Source organism: Phymastichus coffea, unplaced genomic scaffold (genome assembly GCF_024137745.1).
Source record: "Phymastichus coffea isolate CEN01 unplaced genomic scaffold, Cenicafe_Pcof_1.1 PCOF00048, whole genome shotgun sequence".
NCBI classification, from domain to species: Eukaryota; Metazoa; Arthropoda; class Insecta; order Hymenoptera; family Eulophidae; genus Phymastichus; species Phymastichus coffea.
The window spans coordinates 1,053,264-1,075,858 of NW_026706859.1; the positions used below are offsets into that span (position 1 = coordinate 1,053,264).

Consider the following 22,595-nt stretch of genomic DNA (forward strand, 5'->3'; position numbering starts at 1 on the left):
TATATTAACGGACGACGCAAAAATTAAAATTCTCAAGGAATTCGAATCATTAACTTTCTACAGTATTTTTTTATAAATTAAACAATTTTGTGATGAAAACTATGATTAGTATTATTATCAGTTGTAAAAAAATAATGCACGCGCAGTCATACAAGAAGCGCTACGTTAAAAAGCGAGACGAGATTGGAAAGCACGCATATTGTAGGTTATTTCGTTTATTCGCAGTAGCGTGAGGACGCTCGAGTATTGAAAAACATTCGACGCGAAAAGTGTTGAGTTACACAGTGACGCTCGCATAATTTTCTTTGTTATTTTGCGATTTAATAAGTGGCTGAATATTAAATTTGTTATTTATTGCATACAACTTGTCGTTTGAATTGCTGACTAGTTTTAAAAAATGCATGAGCAACAAAGAAAATACATTTTTTTAAATTGACAGATTAAGTCAAAAAGTTTTAAGTAGATGGATATGTGTCTACGTCAGATTCAAGTACACATTCATGAATATGCAATTTGTTCATAATTCTTTATGACGTGTCTACAATGATTTTGTCAGTATTTATGTAACAGAATATTTTTATTTTGATCTCTATGCAGTCTATTTTTCAATATCAATGTAAATTTGATATTGAAATATTTTTTGTCAACAGCGCATTTACAACTATATTTTGTAACATAATAAGAAGCTCTACATGTAATTATTGTTTTAAGGACAGATATATAAAGAACAATGAATGATTTTTCTAGCGTTAGCTTGAATGCAACTAGGGTGGTATCGAAGCTCACATCGTCAACATGCAGTAAAAAATGTCACTCTCTGCTATAAAAGTTCTGGCTGAATCTTTTGTTTCAAAAATATAAATTTATTTAGCCACTTAGATTTATATTAGTTGTAAATACTATTTTTATATATTCATTAACAAATGTGAATAGAATCCAGGAAATAGTGAAACAAGAATACAATTAAATTAGCTTTGATTTTCAGCTGTGCACGTCTACTTTTCCTCGATTTTACCTTAATTTTATACGCTCTACCTCGAGATGAACCATCGGTGCTGTTATCGGTCGATAGATAAGCAAAATGAATAGTGCTATACCATTGACGAAAAAAGCAGTTTCGACCGTCCAACCACCGCCCCAAATTACGCATAACAATGTGCATTCTCGGCCGCGAGACGCCTCGGGCGAAGATCTATTACTGGCTCACATGCGCGCGCATCGCGGGTGTACAAGTCGTGTATTTTAATTGAATCAGCGGGACTTGAGAGGCCGCAGCGCGCCGTACCGCTAAAAATTTATATTCATCAGGGATACTCACGCAGCAAGAGGAGGACGACGTCGCTCTTCTCGTGGTGTCATTAACGCGCTTTCCGGCACTTCCTGTCTTTGCCTTTTTCCGTTTTTTTTTGCCTATCAAACAAGAAAAAAAAACAGCGTGCAGCAATATAACACCCATAAAAGATAAACAGTTTTGCCGTACCGTGAAATTTATCGCATATACTCTCTGTGTCGAGTGCCTCAATTGAAAAATCAACGCAGCTTTATCTGGTAATCAAAATTAAAACAATGATAATTATGCGCGTATCCACTTGAGTGTGTGCAACGTAACTTTCGACAATCGCATAAGAACATTTCATTAGTAATAATTCTCTCGTGTAATCTGCTATCGACTGACGATGGCCACTGCGTCTGGAGCGTATCTTGAAAAAAAGTTAGTTGGTCGATAAATAAAGTATCGATGAATAAATACGCGAGAGCAGATATTATATACATATACGTACACGTATCGGCGAGGCCACAATGAAAAAAGAACCTGAAACATCCGCCAATCCGCGGCGGTAATAAAACATAGACCGACACGGAGGCACAAGATATCTGCGGATGTGTACATCCTTATAATAACACGTTGACGCGCAGCCACACGGGAGAGATGATCGCGGTCCTGCCGGCGGCGGCAGCAACTGGCCGACTGGCGCAAACTGGTCTCAAGGTCCCAGGAGCCACTCGGGTATAGTGACCCACTGCCCTTCACACGTCGACGCCGCGCGAATGAACAAATAAAAGGAAGCCTGGCACAACGCGCGAATAAAACTTAATGAGCTCTCCCCGTTATTATTATGCGCGTTTCTCTCTCGCTCTTCTCTTTGCCGTCTTCTCGGCTCGTTGTCTAGTTGACAGCAAGCTTTGATAAAACCTTCCGATGCGAGATCGTGGCTGGATTTTAGATGAAATTTATTCTCGCTAATCTGCATAAAGACTCTCAATTATGCCTGCCGCGTTATAAAATTATAATCGAATTGGACGTTAATTTTTTTATAATGCGATCGTTACAAGATTGCAATCTTTTTACCGCGTTGCTTTGCGCAAGCATTTGCCTTTGACTCGTTCTCGGCCTGCAGGTGTCAGCACTCTTTAGCAACCACTGACAAATGCAGTCTCCTTGCTTCGGCTATAATAGCCGATTTAATCGAGAAATAAAAGTAAGACACGCGTCCGAGAAAGTCTCAAACATCTAGTTGAGACTGAAATGACATTTCTCGCGTTTATATCAAAATGCACTATCACGGTATAATATCGATGATACTCAATTGAAAACTGATAAGCTACCGTTGAGGTTCCGTTCAAAGCGCAAAGCTAAATAAAAATAGCCACCGAAATCGCTCGAAAAGGAATATCGATCGAAGGTTTAGCGCAACGACGGTGAAAAAACAACCCACGAGGCGCTGGTTTTACACCCGTAGCCGGTCATCGGGGAACGTTTTTCACGTACATAAAAAAGGGTCCGCACACGATCGCAGATACGAAAAGAGAGGCAAAGGAAGAACCCAGAGAGCGTCTGGACGTATAAATCCTCCTAGTCATATCGTAAATATATCGGACGACAGCGAGAGCTGCTTCGTGCGCAGGGGGACTTTCCTAGAATAACAGACGATACTCACGGCTACTGAGATGCAACTCTACGTCCGTTTCATCTCCTGTATTTTTTTGTCGTTCGCAATTTACATCGGCTGTCGTTCGATCGAGAGTACGAGAGTGAGAAAAGAATGGGTAATTAGAGCGCTCAAACAGAGATCAATAATAACAAAGCGAAAGCAGAGAGACCCGCAAAGTTTTCGGCTTTAATTGTAGGTTGGCGTACTAAAAACTTGTTGATGACACAGTTGTCGGACGCACGCGCGCGCGTGTGTGTGTGGCGGGGCTGCGCGTGGAAGCTCGAGGAGCAAAGTTTTCGCACTGATACCGTTAGGCAATCAGCGTGAATCAAGCCGCTATACAAGCGGGCAACGCTTGTACTTACACTTTTACGATTGTTGTAAATTACTCGGACTTGTTTTTTTTTTCTTCTTTTCTTTTTTTTTTCTTTTTGTTGCGCTGCGGATGTTCCACCTCGCGCTCGCCCCCTTCCCCTCTCCCACACACGCACTTGCACACGCCCATGTGAACTTCTTTCTTCCCAATACAACTCTTCTTTCTCTCTTTATCCGCCTGTCATAAGTATACCTATAATCGTTGTTTTTTTTCGCTTTTTACGTGTCTCGTTTGACTCTCCCTTCCTCTCTTTCATTATCTCGGCGCGTCGAGTGCCTTTATTTATTTTTTAAGCCGTAGCTTCTAAAACTTGCTCGCTCGCCTAATACCACTCATCTTTTATTTATGAACTTGACTGCATTTGCGTGCTCGATTTTTAATTTTCTTGATTCACACTGTACGCATCGTCGGCGACAAATCGACCGAGTCCAATGTTTCTTTTCTTAATATTTACTGTTAAGATTGTCCTAGTTTCATACATTCTGTTATGCCAACTCGTTTGTAATAAGCGCCCAAGGCTCCATATTGCACGCTATGGAATTTTGCATGGAAATTTTGCTAATGTAAAATTTGTACCTTAATTTGTCAAAAAATGAATGCTCGCAGTTAATGATTCAATTCAATACATTTTGGAGGGAACGACATCTGTAAATTCAGTTAAAATGAGTAAGTGTCTGTTAATTATGAAGTTGTAATTGTCTAGTTTGCCAAAAACTTGTTCCGCTGATATGACAATAATTAATCTATGGAAAAATATCGTTTATCGCGTTAGTTTGGTCTGGCATTTGGCATTTGAAAAATGTTGAAGGGCAAGAAATGTTAACGCTGGGCCAATGAAGTGCAAGTTTTTCTATATATCACGTTAAGAGATCCAGCTGATACCGGATAGCCATCTGTGCGCCCGTAAAAGACGAGATTTCTTTTTTATCTCGATAAACGCTCAGAAAAACTGGATCCATATAACTGCTTTATTTAGTCTCGCCTCATCCATAATTGAATTTCATAAAAGAGGCGGCTGGTCCATTAAGTTGATTTGAACCATCTGATCTCGGTCACCTGAGCCTAGACACGATTCTCGTTTTTTCCACGCGCAGCGGAGAATCTGATCTGCCTTCGAGACTTCTTGTCACTCTCTCTCTCTCTCTCTCACTCTCTCAATCTCTTTTGGCTTCGTTTTGTCCTTTCAACATCGCGCGCGAACCATTCTCTTTTTCAAAAACACGCGAGCGAGCGTTATTTCTTTTCTTCTCTCGCTCTCCCGGCGCGTCGCGTCACTCGCGCTGCGACTTTGCACTCGACCCTGTCTTTCTACTCTTCGAGGCCCTGCCGAGAGAGAGAGAGAGAGAGAGAGAGTGCAAAAGAGTTTTATTACCGCGCGCCGGTGAAAATCACGCGGCTGCGACCGCGCGCTAACGAACGAGCCTCTGCCTGGATTTATGCTTCAATGGTAGAACGGGAGTGGGAAAAAAGAATTGAGCCCAAATCAAATGGGAACGACGAGAGCCGTATGAAAAACGCGCGTAGAACAGCACGCGGCTCGCTCATTAAAAGTGATTTATTAAATTTGGAAAAGAAAAGAGAGAGAGAGAGAGAGAGAGAGAGAGAGAGAGAGAGAGACCAGGCTTTTTCACGTTTTTTTGCCAGCCGCAGAGTGCGACGAATCTGTCGCTCATTGACTTCTCGCCAATGTTTTCGAGAACTCTCTTTTTGCGTCTCGCTGCAGCAGCGGAACGAATGCGAATGAGCGCGCGAGATGAAAAAAACACAAACACATTTCGCCAGCTAGCGAGATCCGATCAAAATACTTAGCGCCGCGAGCTATGCCATGCTAAAGGGATTTGTTGTTCGGCTTTTGCGAGGCCATTAATTCCTCGCGCCGCGCTGTTGTATTTTTGCACTCCCACGAGAGCTAAGCGCGCTAATTATTAGTCGGGAATTTTGACATTCGGACTCGTATAATTAACTGACTGATGTTTCACACTTGGCGAAGTTGAATTTATATTCCTTGGAAAACGGAAAACCAAGAGCACGAATGCGATGAAATGTGCACTTGTAAATATTGAAAAAGCTCTGCCAAATAAAAACTAAAATTTGATCGGCGTAATTCCGCTTGAACGTTATCAACCGACTTGCGGTAATCGAACGCGCTATCACGGATTATTTTCATCGAAAGAAAAGTTGAATTATCGCACGACATTTTAAGCACTCCTGGGCACGTGGCTGCTGGCCTCGCTATCACACGTGAATCGAAGGGTCGGCAAGCGGAGAGCGCACAACGCCGAAAAAAAGCGAAGCAAAAAGGAAACAGGAGGTGTACAGGTTATTCAGGTGGCTACGTCGGTGATTGGCCTATGTCGGTTGTATCTCGGCGCGATGACCCCGTACACGGCTCTTTTTTTTCGCCCACACATCTGCACGGGCGAGTTTGTACCGTCGCGATTTTTTTCTTTCGGGTGCAACGCTCCGATGCCGACGACCGATTCCCATTTCAGATTGGCGCTGCCGCTGCACCTGTTGTAATTGAAGCTTTCGGCTACCGATGTTTGCATCACAACTGCCGCGGGAATTTTTAAGTAGCGGTTTTCGTGATTTCATGGGCGATAAGCTCTATTAGAAAATCAAAGATTATGCCGCTTTTTAAATACTTTTTGTTCTTGCTGATTTCGCTCGCTATGAAAAAAAGGACTAGTGCTAAATGAAACGATTCTTTACTATTTGCGATATGTTGCATTGAACAGAAGATTAAAATTGAATGAGTTCAGAGGAACCCCATCGTATGTTGTTCTTTATTACAAGGTTGCTTTTGATGAATTGTGCAATCGCGTAATCTTTTTGGACGATAGTTAATGGATAATTCACTTGACGCACGACGAAAGGAAAACGAGCTCGTGCGCGCGCAATATAAGGCACAGAAAAAAAAGGAAGACAATGAAGAAATCGTCGCAAATAATGTTTCGCACATACGCTCCGCTCTGGCTCGTGTCGTTAAGCAAAAGCGTATTAATTAAAACGGAAACGGATAGAGCGCTCGCGCGCGCGATGACAAGTGAGACAAAAGGTAAAAATCCGTGAATCACTCCTTCACTCCTTTGTCAGATGTCGACGTGGCCATTTTCTGATGCGCATTAAGAAGAGAGATGAAAATGTGCATCACAGGTTTGGAGAGGGGGGGGGGGGGATATCCGGCAAGCTCGACCGCGCCGACAAGCGGAATCACGCTCGAGGACGCAATTGTGCTTCGCGAGAAAGCCGAAAATCTAGACGCGCGCCCGGACAAAAGAAACGCTCGCACGGAAGTTTGCACGCCCGCGCTCGGGAGTTTCGGCTGAAAAAGCACGGCGCCAAAAACTGCAACTGCCCACGACTGCTCTCTCTCTCTCTCTCTCTCTCTCTCTCTCTCTCTCTCTCTCTCTCTCTCTCTCTCTTCTCGCGACTTAATTTTAAATGCAGCGCGAGTATCTTGATTGAGCTCGTAATTTTTCACGACGTAACAGCGGCAGAAGCGGTAGAACGGTCTGCGACGCAGCCCTCATTATCCTTTTTCACTCCCTGCTGTACGTCGTCGCTTTCTGCGAAATCATTCGTCGGATATTTCTCAGGTAGAGGCGCTGCCAAACAGGAAACTTTCTGATTGAGCGTTGTATCCTTCTTGTTTTACTTGCGCGATATCAATCTGCTCCCATCTCGGACAAACGAAACCGTATGCCCGAATCGTCGAATTCGAGTGACTGAAAAATGAATCGTTATTTATTTAGTTTTGTTCACACCAGTGGTGCCATCTACCAGTACATCGTCGAACCAACTAAGCCGGCGAACACTTGTTACACGCTGCAAACACCAATACACGTATAAATAACACGCGGCAACGAGACCGAGTCTTATACGTGGCGTACCTATCGGCATCGCTAAATCTGGAGGCACTAATAAAATGTTTGCCAAGTGCGCCTTTAATTACATCCTTGATCGAAGCAGCCAACGTAAACAAGCGCCGGATAAAAAAACTTGCTACCCACATCTCTTATCCATCTACGTAAAAGGTCCGTAGACGTCGAAAAAAAAAACACGGAAAAAAAGAAAAAAGAAAAAAAGCTCGATATGTAGGATTGATTAAAAGCTCAGAGTAGTCCGCCTCGCGGCTGCGCCGATTATCTGCCTTGCAGGCGGCCTTGATCGCTGGCCAGTGTGCTTGACGCGTTGCAGTTGGTGTCGAGACGGCTTTTGCCTCGCGAAAGCTCCGCGCGGACCAAGGTCTCGGGTAGAATTTGCAAATTGTCACGGCGATGCCATCGATGACAATAGGTTTATTACAGGCTCTCGTCGATGATTGTGCAATGGTCGCGAGAATTGCGAGCGACAATTCTATCGTTGCACTGCAACCGCATGCTCGTGACAACCTTGGAGCAGCAATCTCTCTCTCTCTCTCTCTCTCTCTCGCGTGGCATGTCTTATTCATGAGATTGCGCGGCGATATATTCCACGTAGCAGGCTAGATCACTTTGGGCAATTTCGCGTGGTAGTGAGAGGGATATATATCTATCTCTCATGCAGCTTGTCCTTTCAACTATTTCTTTTTTGGTTTTTCTCTGCCCGAGTTCAATTTTCCTCTGCGCGGCGGAGGTTTATCTTTCGCGCTCGCGCGGCTTTTAGGACACACACGAGGCTAGCGATTATCGCGTGCGTTGCATGTAAGTCAGTTGCTTAAGATAGAGTGGATTATTATTGAGAGAAAGATTTGATGTATGCGAATCGTGCATTGACGCTATCGCCTCCCAACTGCGAATTATTGCTATATCCAGTATATAATACGCCCGGGAGCGCGCGATGTCTTGATTTTTTTCCTTCCTCTTCGCTGCCTCCTTGCCCTTTCCTCGATATCTGGGCACGTTCGACGCGAGCATTATATTGCTGGTGTAGTCCGCGTGTATGAATTATTTTCAGACCATCGTCTATTTCTATACTCTGTGAACAATTTGGCAAAGTTTTGGCGTTAAAATATTACCTGCTGTCTGATCGTTATTTTAGTCAGGCGTCATTTACCGTAGTCTAATGCAATCGTCAGCATACTCGAGTCCAATTGTATGGGCAACGAGGAGTTTATTAATAATTCTTACGCCTCGCTTGCATTTCGCTAGGGTAGGCATACGGTGTTATTTATCGGTTGGGTTCTACCGATTTAAAATCGAAACTAAACAATGCGCGGGCAGTGGGTTTTGGCTAGAAAGGAACATCGATCGTCAACGAAGGATTATCCGAGTGGATCCGACAAGTTGTTTGGCAAACCCATCGGAGGCCCGACAATCGCTCGTCAGTTTGCCCATACAGCGAAGGAAAGGAAGAAAAAAAAAGAGCGCTGCGCTATATAGAGGATTGGCTGAGAGTGAATTCCGAGAAAGGCGAGAGCGCGCGCTTCAAGCCGACAAGTTCAAGAGTGAGAGATCCTCGCGAGAGAGGGAAAAATGACGATGAGCGCACAGGCCAATGAACACACAAGCGTGCCTGACCTCGGCTTCAGGGTCCTTTCGACTATTATCTTCCGCTCTCAAAGAGATGCCAAGGTCGAGCTCGCGCTGCAGCTCCAATTCGCCTTTGCCAATGCAAACGAATTTGCGCTCGCTTCCCTCGCTCGCGCGCCCGTACGCGCGCTTTTTTTCTGGCCCACACTTCTGATTGATTGGCCTTTTTATTCTTATCGTTCGCCCAACAGAATGATTACTCTTACTCCCGAGAGCGAGAAAGAGAGGGAAGAGAACTGCTTGCTCACCAAGGTTTTCGCGCTCATGATTCATTGCAAATTTCTGCATGCCACTTTTGTAACATATATTATGCTAATTCTCTTTTTTTTTTCTCGTTGGCCCCTTTCGCGCGATGTATACATTTGATCATTTATGAATTTCAGAGAGAGAGAAAGAGAGAATTGTACATTGTTATCGAGATGACGTACTTCCGGCAGATGATTGATGAACAACTCTTCTCATTTCTTTTTATATTTTAAGAGACGAACAAATCAAGTAACGTGATTGATATCGACGTTATTAATTGTTTCTTTGCGATAACGTATTTTTCGCTAATTGCCTGCTAGAAAATAATAAAGTTCGAAGTGTAAAGAAATAAAAAATTCAAAGTGTTATTACGCTGTACACTGCGTTTAATTAGTCAAATAAAAAAAAAAGAATGAATTGCGACCGCCGGTTTTTCTCCTACATAGAATTTATACGTGTAGGCGGTAAATTATTCGTTGAGGGTGAATGGGGAAGGAGTTGGCAATTTATACGTCGGATAAGGTCAGGCAGCTCTTGGGCGTATGTGTAGCGTGCGCTCTATACTGTATATAATGTAAGGAAAATAAAGTGTTTCCGATAAGCGAGGGCCTAAAAGAGAGCATATACGCGTCTCTAAAGAGAAGCCTTTAGAATAGTTGATTGGCACGAATTGGGTTCTGCGTCTGCCACCTAAGATTTGTCTCGTCGCATAAATATTTAATGATTGCAGTACGACTACGCTTGTGCTTATACATAGTTGCCATGTGAAAAAAAGAACGATCGCGAGTGTGTATATGGTTTATTCGGCGCGCTCCACGAAGAGTAAGAGAGAGAGAGAGAGAGAGAGAAAGAGAGAGAGAGAGAGAGAGAAAGAGACAAGGTGAAGCTCGAGTCAATGTACGAGGGAGTCACTGGCCGCACGAGGCTTGGCTCACAATTCACTTGCGTAGCCGCTTCTCTCGCTCGTTTTATTTTACGAATATGCCATTGCGAGAATTAATTATGCCGACAAATTGAGCATTAAATTGCGTCAAGGAAAGTTGAACGTCTTAATAATGAAGTATCTTGGAATACAATTAAGTTCAATTGATTCAAAAAATTAGCCGATAGCCGAATTCCGGTCAATGATCAAATGGCATGTATGCCGAGCTCAAGCGATTGTTCAAACTACGTCATGTTTTGCCGAACAAGACAAAGAAACAAACTTTTTTTTACGACAGCAATCACTCCATACATAATGCATAAGCGAGTCGAATTGCCGCGAATAAATCTAGCTCGCAGGCGGGCGCAGCTTCCAAAAGCCGTAAAATTATTGGTCGAAAGGAGAGAAGGCGAAAGCTTGCTGCCAATTTGGAAAAAAAAATGGCCATTAAAAATACAAGTAATTAAACGGGGACGAAAGCGCAACGCTCACAGAGAGCCCGAGTGAGAGCTCGAGCAGTTACTTTTCATTGACAAATAAAAGGTGTCCGAAAATGCTCAGCCGCGCCCGCGATCTCGCGACGCTTTGTAATTTAATTTTAAAAAGTCAGGCTTTTATTTACGATCGGCTTGGCTTCGCGATGCGGTTGCGCACCTGGCGATACATTGTAATTTGGCCGAGCCTACAGAAGACTCGTCGTCTCGAGCAGTGTGGCCGTAAAATAAAATCTTTCATTTGTTTTTGCGAATAAAAATGGCATTGACCTGTCGACGCGTATCGACCGTGTGCGTGTGTTCGTGGGATGCTCTCTGTTGTCGCACCCGATACACGTTATTAAAGTCATATTGACCCTCGAGGTTCTGCGCTCGTGCTCGAGCGAGCGTCGGCCAAGCGGGACTGTAACTGGCAGTGGCGTAAATAACGAGTCTCCTGTTTTTCGACACTTTTTGTTTACAATGGAGATGTAAATTCAAAAGTTTTTTTCGCGAACGTTCGAAAACTTGGCCGCACATAGTTTATATTTAAACCCGGTGTCTGTTGCGTGACTATGCATTCACTTTTGTACTGCATCAATCAGTTCACTCCTGAAATAAAAATATTTTGATTAACGTACGACATTGAATTGTAATAGATATGAACATTTTCAGAGATTTAAAAATGGAAAATATCATGCTGAAAGACAAGAAAACCCGGTGGATTAAAATAATTGGTAATTGGTTTTCTTATTAAAAATTATGTGAAAAAAGAGAACTGATTTGAAATAAAAACCACGAATTCAATTACAGACTTTGGCCTTAGCAATACATATGACGAAGAAAATCTTCTGAAAACTCTGTGTGGTTCACCAGAGTACGCAGCACCAGAGCTGTTTGTAAAAGGTAGAAGATACGGGCCTGAGGTGGATTTGTGGAGCTTGTAAGTCTATACAATAAAGCCACGTGTCTTTTCTATTTTACGAAGAATACATGTTTTAAATGCAATGTCAAAAGTGCACGTAAAACGAGCTTGTTCCAAGCGACCTTGTACAAATGCATATCTCTGCTCACGTGAATCGCAAAATATCATAAGCCCGTTGTAAAAGCTGAGTTTTACATTGAACTGCTAAAAGCGTTTGTATGCTGCGTAGAGATGTCATAAAATAATTTAATTTCCTGACAATGTATTAATGGCACAAAACAAAAGAATGAAAAAGAGAAAAAAAAGTGATGGCGCGCTCGTTTATTTAGAGGAGTAATTCTGTACGTGATGGGCACGGGCCGCCTGCCGTTCACGAGTCCCCGAGACGAGTCGAGTTCGGCGGACGAGCGTCGCCGGCGGCTGATGGTGCAAATTAATCGAGGCATGAGCGCGCCCCAGGAGCGGCTCATCGTCACCCTGTCCGACCACTACAAAAACTTGCTGAGGCTCGCGCTCATGCCAGTCGCCCACAAGAGAATTCGCCTCGGCGAACTACGCCGGCATCCGTGGATGTCTGACGCCTCGGCAAACTTTACCACCGACAACTTCCAACTTTCTCCTGACGAATGCCGGGTGGTGATGCTTCTTATATATATTTATTCTAGGCGTTCGATCAGCCACACATTCTTTCCTTTTTTCTTATCGATAATCGTTCATTGCAAAAAAAAAAAAATTCTCCCACCAGATTGTGAAGGAAATTTCAGTTCTTGTGGGCACTGATTGCTTAGAAGTCAAGATGGATATCATCAATCGACGATTTGAAAATATTGGTGGAATGTATAACATCATGTAAATTATCGATCTTCCACTCGTTCTGCCTTTTGATTCTTTCGTTAAAATTTGTCTTCTCAATCGTTTGTAGGACTCACGAATTGCAGCTCCAAAAATTAAGGCGTTCTAGAATCAAAGTGGATTTAGTCGATACTTTCCAAAATCTAAATAACTATGAAAGGTATACGTATAATTTATTGGAAAAAATAAAAAAAAATTTTATTTTTCGAATCATTCCAGTGCTAGTGACAAGTCATCAAACAACGTTCAAATTAATGGAACCTTTTCAAATGCAAAACACGATTGTAGGAGTAATTTTCCAATCAAAGACAAAACACAAGTTTCTTTTGTTAAAAATAAAATATTTGATTCTCGTAGAGCTGTTGCAAATTCAAAATGTGACGTAGATGAAACAAAGTACATTCCACACAATTTTAATTTACGTACTTTTTTCGGATCGTATGATCTACATTTCTCGTAGTTTTTTTAGAAAAAAGAGCGGAAAATCTATAATGCTACCATGTCTAAAGAAAATCTCTTATTCTGTCTTGAAACAAGCTGAAAGTAATAAAGTACATACAACGAAAGAACATTTTCTACAGAAACAACGCAAAGCTCAACAGGATACAGTAAAGCTTGTCAAATTTTGTCATCCTGTAACTAATCGTAAGACAGACAATAATATTGATATAAAACAACGAAATGATTGCTTCGTTGAAAAATACTCAACTTTACGGTAAGATAATATGTCTATAAATGTGTCAACATATATTACATTATCTAATATAATTATGTTTTTCAAATAACAAAGATTTCGAAAAAACACAATCGACAAGAAATCCAATATACCGAAGACATAAAGTGCCATTCCAAAAATATATAATTGACTCGAGAGTCTGTCAAAAGTTTATTTAAAGAGAAATAAATATAATCGTGTTTATATTTTTGAAAGTTGTTTGCTTCAAATATGCAATTTGCCATTGATTGTTGATTATTGTTTGAAAAAAACGTATAATATATACATTGTCTAGAAAATGAAAACCGTGATCTAGTGTGAAATTAAAAATCTTCATATAAAATTCCAGTTTACTTGGAAAATGTTTCTTTAACCAATACATAGGCAAAGATCGAAAATGTTTTATATTGCTTATTTTATTCTTCATCTTTTTATAAATTCTCTGATTATATTTCTATATAATCAAAATTTTGCTCGAATATTCCGTAACAGCCGATTAAACGAATTTCTGTGATAGGGATTAATGGTAAGGTAGATACTACGTATTTATTGCATTTTTCTTTCGTATCAACTGTAAATATACTTTTCTATATCTACGGTAACAATTCATAAGCATAACGGTAGAGGTCTCCACAACATATTTCTGTCGGTAATTTTTTCTACAACGTTTCTGAATATGAACAATTAATTTATAAAACATTTATTACAAAAAAAATAAAAATAATTAGAATCAACTACTATCGTTAGAACGAAATGTATAAAAGTAATCGTATAAAAACTAGGACAAATCGATTCAAAAGTCGCGGTAGATTTGCTAAAGCGTATATATAGAAGATCCAAAGTTTCATAATGAGGAACGGAGAGAACAGTGGAACGAAGCGACGCAACTAAAACAGATTAGAGTTAAAGGAATATTGAACGTCATCACTCATCGCAACGTTCTGGTCGTTGTTGGTACTTGGTGATTGGTGTAACATTGCTAAGAGGTCCAAATTTCTTCGATATAATTCGTTATTTATACATCAAATGTGAAATAAATAATTACAGGTAAATACATATTCATTAACATTATAAATTATTTGAGGTAAAAAGCAATCACCTCTCCAATAGACACATTTTTGCCAAACTAACCTCAAAAAGTTCTTTATTCATATACATATATATATATATATATATATATAGAGTAGAAACTTGCAGACTGTTTTCATCGATTTTCATGTCTTAATATTTTTAGTTTGCTTTCAACGCTTAATTATTGCTTAATGTTAGATTATTGTAGTTTTTATCTAGTAGAACTTACAAGAAGTGAATTATTTATATCAGAAGTAAATGAACCATTCTTCCTTTACAGATTCAAATACATCTCCTGTGGAATAAAACCAACGCTATATCGGTGAGTTTCCACACAAAATATTGCATAATTGCAAATTGGACACCAAAGTCAACTAACCATGTCTGTACAAAGTGTTGCTCTGGCATCTTTAACGGCTACCTATACTGACTCGGAGGGTGAGGATGGGGCGGATGACAACTTTCAAGATAATTCAAATAGTCCCACAGAGGCTACCGCTAGATCAGACAGATCTGCCTCAAGTAGCCCCTCCGATTCCTCAAACCATAGTAGCAAGAATAATAACTTGCCCAATGTTCCCACCTTAGTTACAGATGTAACTTCAAAGGTCCAGAGATTGGTTTCATATTTTGATGACACAGTAGTTTCTGACGATGAAGGAACTGCAGTAGCAATTTCTGAACATGTGTTTTCCATCAATGGAAGACAACATTCAGATGTTCGTGAAAAGCAGTCCCCGGATCGTCCTTTGATTTCAGATAATGAAGCAGACGAGTATGGTGTTATAATTCCTCCTGAACCCCCAAGCGCATGTCCATCCGATCTACAGGAAAAAATATCAAAACTTTATGTCAAAATGGAAGATGGTCGGTTAGACATGAATAAAGTGATTCAAAATAGAAAAGATTTCAGAAATCCTTCTATTTATGAAAAACTTATTCAATTTTGTAATATTAATGAGTTAGGTACAAATTATCCACCAGATAGGTTTGATCCATTCAAATGGTCCAAAGACTCTTATTACGAAGAACTTGCCAAGGCTCAAAAAGTTGAAATGGAGAAGTTAGAAAAAGCAAGGAAAGAAAAAACAAAAATAGAAATTGTATCAGGGACAGCTAAACGACCAAATCCAACTCCTGCTGTCACAGAAGAGGACATTAAAAAACGGAAAAGCAAGTGGGATCAAGTAGCTACAAATCCTCTCACAGGTACAGCAGTCAAACCTGCTGTGGTAACACAACCAGCTTTAACAACGTTAACGTCATCAGTCACTGGTACAAAAACTACAGTAATATCAGCTTTTGGTTCAGTACCAAAAAAAAGATTGTAAGAACATTTGCAGTGAGTACTTTGAATAATTACTTTAAATAGTTTACCATTAATTAGGTCATATTTATTTTTATTCTCACAATCTTGCGTCAAACTTCAAATCAAAGATTGAAAGCCTTTTTTAAAATAGATACTTATAATTGAAAGTGTATTCTTACATCAATCTAAATTTTATATATTTATAAATAAATCTTGAGTCAGTTTATTACACTGATAGTAAACCTTTGATTGAACTTCAAATTCTAATAAAGACTTTCATGAAATGATATAGATGATTCTGTTGGTATTTCGAGATTTATAAATTTGAAAAGTTAAATACCAATACTGCCACTGTTTTTACAATTTGTAAAAAGTTTATGTGAATTTCATCCATAAAAACAGAATAACTATATGAAACGTGACAGTGTGAATGATCAACTAATGTTATTGAATGTGAACAAGTTTGCCTTTGTAAAATATTTTTTTTTTTTTCTTTAATGAAAATGGATGACGAAATAATTAATTTTAATTTTCTATTGTATTGTACTGATGATAAGTTTTGATATTCCTCCATGTAAAAGTCCATGTGAAAAAAAAATTGTAGAACCAAACATTGCAGTTCCAAGTCTTTTTATGTGTACAATATCAAAGGCAAATACCAGTTTCTTTATAAATTGCTAAAATTCCCAATTATTTTAGTAAAATTACAGAAATTTATGAAAGAATAGATGCAGTAATTTAAATTTACCTTTGATATTTCCGTAGCAAATATTACACTATGAATTATTTTATAAATAAATATGATTTTTCAACACTCTGTACGCGAGAACTTGACTTTACGCATGCTCGAGTAGTCGAACATGCTTAAAATCTCGTCGCGTACACGTATCGAAAAACAAAAGTTAAACATATGTGCGAGGAAGTGATTTCAGTCTCGTATGGCCTCTTTACCCAAGCATCGTTCGAGCGCAAACGTCCACATAAGACTGAAATTATTTTCTGGCACTAGTATTAAAATGTACTAATATGGTTTTTAGTAAAAGATTATGTATACATTTAAATTTGATTAAGATAATAATTATTGTACTAAAAATAGAAAAAAATAACATTCTATTTGCATAAGTACAACTACAAATATTTATTTCATGAATAAAGGAATTTGTACATCGTGATAAGTGTTGTAAATAAATAATTTGTTTCAAAAATTTGTCTATGTTGTTTATGTAAATTACAACTAGGACTCGTTAATATTTTTCATTGTTATTTTATCGTACATCCGAATATATCTGCTTACTACTATAAAGAAATATTGCCATCGTCATACACACACACACACACACACACACACACATATTTTCAACCGATAAATATTGGTTAACTAGAATAATGTAAAATTATACAAATGGAGGAAAATTGACCTTCTGCTTATAAGCCCATCAAGCCAATCAAACTTTTAAGGTCTCTCATCAATACCCATAGATACACAGTTAATGGAAAAATTTCATCAGGACTTCCCTCCAATCGTTTGTTTAATAATACATTTCGATATTAGTGTAAAAAAGTAATTTCGTCGAGAGTAACGAGGGTGCTCGAAAAAATTATCTTTCACAAATATTCACGCCTAGAGTACCATTAATAAATCTTGAAATGTTTCAAATAGTGGTTTCTTCATACACAAATAAATTATCAACAAGTTTCCAATGACTGTCAGTTTATGTTTACATTCACAATAAAAAAACAAAATATACCTTAGCATAATCGAGCTAATGTGAAGAAATAACTGTTCAAGACATTCCAAAACTGATTAGTCGTAATCTAGGTATAAACATTTGTCGATAGAAAGTTTTTTAGTTTTGGTAATAATTCGTTCGTAGGGTGTGAATGTATTTTCTAAGTGTTCCGCGAAAACAGTTGCTATATCTTTGTCCGTTCTGACTTACGTCACTTTATATTTTAATATTGAAGGAATAAACTGTTGAGGTCGTTTTATTCTTTTAGTTGCCTTTTAGAGCAATAGTCTGTAGCCTCTGTGGCTGATAAGTTTTCTAAATAATTTTGTATCCCTGGTTTTTTTCCGTGTACAAAATTTCTTTTAATTCTTTAATTGATCTATTGTAATTTGTTTTATCCTGTTTCAATCTACTGTATTGCCATATAAAATACGTTTTTAAGTTGGGAATAGTATCTTACTCATAGAATTCATAAAACTTAATTAACACATTGCGCGACGATTACATCTAGTAATCGTGTCGTGAAATAAACCCTTTCTGTCAGATTGACAATAATTACGTACTTATAAATTTGCTATCTGGTAAAGCAACATAGTGTAACAGAATGGTAAGGGGGTGTACGATATCCAAAAAGTACTCTACCTAACGTATTGATATAATAATATAACAAAAAATCCGAATTATTTTTAGGAAGTACCAACCTTAAGATCTTAAAAGTTAGCACTCCGAATCAGTTTTTTTGCAATAATCAATAAACTAATTATGCCATTAGACAGTTCATCGAATATTGCAAAAAAACTGATTTCGGATGATAATTTGTAAGACTTGAATTTTAACGCTCTATTACATTATCGACTGAGCAAAAAGAGGTTTATTTGTAGATATTTTGTCTCAAACAAATAAATTAATTATGTTGAACATTTTTGAGGACATTGCACGTAAACAAATCGCGCTTAACTCTTATTTTGACGAAAAAATTCCATGGAATCAAGGAAAAAAATAATTCTATTTACAGTAATTCAAAGTTTTTACCCGATTTGCCTTTATTTTCATAAAACTAAGAGTTGGACGAATTTTATCTATATGTCATGAATATTCCCAGAAAATTTAAATATTAACTTAATTAGTTCAGTTGTTTGAGAGGAAACCTTTACAAACTTCTTTCTGTGCAGTCGATAACGCAATAGAGTCCTAAAAAATTTAGTTGGAAATTTCATGATACTATTATTAGTCTTTATTTGACAGTTCTCAAAAGTGACTGTTTTCTGTAAATTTTATAAACATGAAAAAACTTGGTCATCGTTATGTGATGCAATACTTTCATTAGAAAGGTCTTACGCGAACCAATATCAAAATGGAGTTGGACTCTACTCTTGAGACAATTGCTCCTTTATTTACAACTTATGTAAAATAATGGATGACAGTTTTTAACGTAGTAGGAGTTGCTAAGAGGAACAATACAATGAAAGATCAAAGTTCCCCACGTCAGAAATGGCTGAAAAAGTCCTAAAAATGATTTTAGAAAATACACGAGCTCGTTGTAATGGTAGGCATATTCGAAAAAGATATCCATCGCATATTGACCATAAATGTGAACATGAAAAAGCTGTGCTCGTGATGGGTGCCGTGTTTACTCACAATTAAATGAAAAAAACTTCGTAAGGATGTTTCAGTCGTGTTTCGCATCAATAGAGCCAAGTTTTCGCACTGTTTTACAACAATGGATGGAACATGGATCCACCATTAGCACCTGCGAAAAGTGAGCAATTAAAACAATGGACTAAAAAGAGAAAATCGTCTCCAAAGAAAGCGAAAATAGTTCCGCCTGCTAGCAAATATCACGGTATCGCTCTTTAGGGTGCGCGCGAGATATTTTTTATTGATTATCTTCAAAAAGGAAAAAACCATGAACGGCGAGTATTATGCGGATTTCTTGTGCATCTAAGTGACGAAATTAAAAAAAAAGGCCACATTTAACCGAAAGAAAAGTGTTGCTTCATCATAAGAATGCACCCGTCACACATCAGTCACTACGATAACTAAAACCAAAGAATTATTAAAGTTCGTGTTGCTTCCATATGCACCTTATTCACCAAATTTAACCCCTTCAAACTTTTATCTATTTCCAAACATGAAGAAATTGCACACTGGTCAACGATTTACCGACGATAAGGTACGGTTGATTGCTGTTTAGAAGAGTTCCTATTTTAAGCAAGGCATCGAAACTAGTGAACACCTCTGAAAAAAGTGTATCGAGATAAAAGGGAACTATGCTGAAAAATAAAGATCGTTTTTCTGAAAATTTTTGCTATTTGTTTGTTCGGTCGGGTGCTTTTAGGACTCGTTTCCTTGCTCCGATCGCAATTTCGTTTCTCTTCCTTGATCACGAGTCTGTGAAATTGCGAAGAAAGCGCTTGACCCTGCGCGTCAGCAATTATGCTCGGAATGTTTAGGACGGAGAGAGTTTACGCTGAGTTTATTACACGCCAAATACCAAGGAGTGAGAGAGAGAGAAAGAGAGTGGGTGAGTGAGTGACAATAAACTTGCTCCCGCAGCTGCTTACAATTCTTGGTAAAGTGCTCTCAGCAAGGAAAGAGAACAACTCCTGTTTCGTGCAGTTGCGTCCCCTCAATATTGCGGATGTCGACACGGAGATACACCTTCATGCCTGCTTCTCACAGCTACTCAACACCAATGCCACTTAGAACTATTGCACGCGCTCTTGGAGAAAAAATTTCAAGGCTTCATTGCTGCGAAAGTCCGAAAAATATTAGGTTGCGCGCGGAACCAGCTGTTATCAGTTGTCAAGGATCAGCTAGACTACCTGGTGCCCCTCTCCTCTTCATAGCACTGCCGATGTGCACTTATTTTGCCACCGTTACTCCCTGCTATATCTCTCTCTCTCTCTCTCTCTCTCTCTCTCTCTCTCTCTCTCTCTCTCTTGTTCGTAAAGCCTATTTCGTCAGCTGCCGGGATTTACGAGCTATGTAATTTATCAATCCTTTATGTGATTTATTACTCCTCTTCTTACAGCAGAAGCTAAATATATAATCGGAATTATTAATGTGCGTCGCAAAATCTGATGTTGACAAATATAAAAAACCTTCAGTACAATGCCAGGTGCCAGTGCGGCCAGAATCATTTGTATGTTCCAAATGATCTCGAGAGCATGATGCGTCTAACGATGCGCGTGTACCCCACCTCGTTAAAGCTACTTTGCTTGACCTGCGCAGCTTAGAATGAAGCGCTGCGTGGGTCCTACCCTCCTCCGTAGAGCCTTTCGCCTGTCTGAGTTATTGTCAGCAAATTTATAAGGAAATATTTCAGCAGTAAATTTCTCATCCGTACAACAATGAATTATTGAATTGAAATAATAATTGTTGTTGTTTTTCAATACAAACATTAAAAAAAAATATAATAAAAATTATATTATTTGTGAATATTAAATGTGAAATATGAATTGAACAAATTATAAACTCATCCGGATATGTAGTTTGTTTTATTGATAAATTCGCTTGCATTAGCAAATGGAATATTGTCATCAGCTTTAATAACAAATAAGCATATCTTTATCTATTTCCAAGTTCGTTCTGTTTATAAAATATTTTACTTAAAAGGAACCAACTAAAAAATTGAGTTCTTAATTTTTTATTAAAATTATCCTATTTTCACTATTTAAAAACAAGAATGAATTTTTTTTACACAGCGCTATTCATTAACTTTTTTTGTTAAAGGAAGGTTTGTTGATTAACCTTCCTGAAACCAAGTAAAAGGATCAACTCAAAGCCCTACAAGCAGAAGCTACCTGCAGCCTAAGCGGTTAAATTTCTTGCCTAAACTACTATTGAGTGAGATTTAGTATATTTTATCAACTATAAGTTTACTGAAAGTATTAGATCATTTTTCGATCTACCTTGAAAAAATTAAAAGTTCGTTCATTTTTCATCAATGGAGAGTAACAGATAGCTTTTTATTTATCATTATGATTATGCATGGTCTTAATGTTTTTAATGCATATTCATTCATGCATTTATAATATTAGAATTTTTTAATTTCATATGTAAAGGATTGATTATTACAATAAATACCTCATTTTTCATATGTCTAAAAGATATTGAAATTTTAATTGATAAAACTTAAAATAAAATATTTTCGCACTTAAAATAGAATACTTTTGCCGTTGTAGCATGTTAACAATCAAGAGCAGTAAAAATTATTTGCAAACAAATATTCAAATAGTTTCGAAAAATAGATGTAGTAATTCTTATATATAATATACCTCAGGTAACAGTCAATGCATTGAATATTTTTAATTTTGATATTAGAATAAGTTATGTAATTTTCTTTTTCGTAACATGTTGATTAAATGATAACAAAATTAAAAATGTTAATTACAGTCGTGTTTGTCATCGTGCATCATTTTTATATAATATACTACTAGTGAAACTTCAGCCGTAGACATAATTACTAGGAGTAGCATCGTACAATCTTTTTTAGCAATAAGATAAATAATGTTACGTTATACTTATTGTATTTTTCATCGAAAATCTCTATTCATTTTTCAAACATAAACGTGAAAAAATTATATATATACTCTTTTATTCAAATTTCCTAATTATATTTTCTTTCAAAACGATTCGAGTTTTCTTATCTTTTAAGTTGTAAACAGGAGATGGCATGATAAAAAAAAATTATTTTTCACTAAATATTCTAAAAATTAAAAAAATATTATTACTATCTATTGGAGTAACACAAGTTTTTTAACGATAAAGATGTCTAACTTTACTCAGACTAATAAACCATTTCCCAGACACTTTAACTCAATGATCAAAGCAATTGGGTCAGTCCAAATGAAACTGCGTATCATTTAAAAAAATCATTAGTTTTGACGACTCGTCTTTTGATTCATCAGTAGTTTGTTAAATACTTTTACTGGTTTACTAAATGTTCAAGATGTTTGTGCTATTAACTTAAGTTTCATAATTTCGTATTTTTTTGATAATATGTTCATTTCACTATTTACTGAAAATATATGCATGAAACTATGGAGCTCCTAAATTATAATATTTTTCATTTGATGTAAAACTTATATATATATATATATATATATATATATATATATATATATATATATATATATACACTATCCAACAACTAAATTTAATTAAAAAAATAATTACCTAACAGAAAATTAAACAATACGCATTACCTTCTTAAAATAACGTTTTTTACATTCAAATGGAGTACGCAATAAAAATTGCAAGCTTTAATTAACTAATTTTTCTGCCGTTAAAAGTTTACGTCATATTTCGATGGAATGTTTTACGATTTCATTGTCATTGACGAATTGTATCCCAAACTATTGCCATAAATAATCGCTACATCCTTATTCGGATTTTAAGATGGAATTTTCACGCTATTTTGATATTAGTATTGCTTAATTAATAACAATAAGAAGATAAGAATAGATATATGAAGTTGGTTAAAATTTCATATTTGGACGCTGTCAGAAATTAAATCTTAGTGGAT

General features: G+C 37.7%; 1 protein-coding gene across 1 annotated transcript; it reads left to right on the top strand.

Moving 5' to 3' along the window:
- The first annotated feature begins 12,731 nt into the window (after positions 1-12,731).
- On the top strand, positions 12,732-16,513 carry LOC131665218 (uncharacterized). Its single transcript, XM_058936962.1, has 4 exons — positions 12,732-12,955; positions 13,865-14,002; positions 14,307-14,348; positions 14,421-16,513. Exons 1-4 carry the CDS (start codon positions 12,732-12,734, stop codon positions 15,355-15,357), a joined length of 1,341 nt encoding a protein of 446 aa, XP_058792945.1. The 3' UTR covers positions 15,358-16,513.
- Positions 16,514-22,595: the final 6,082 nt, after the last annotated feature.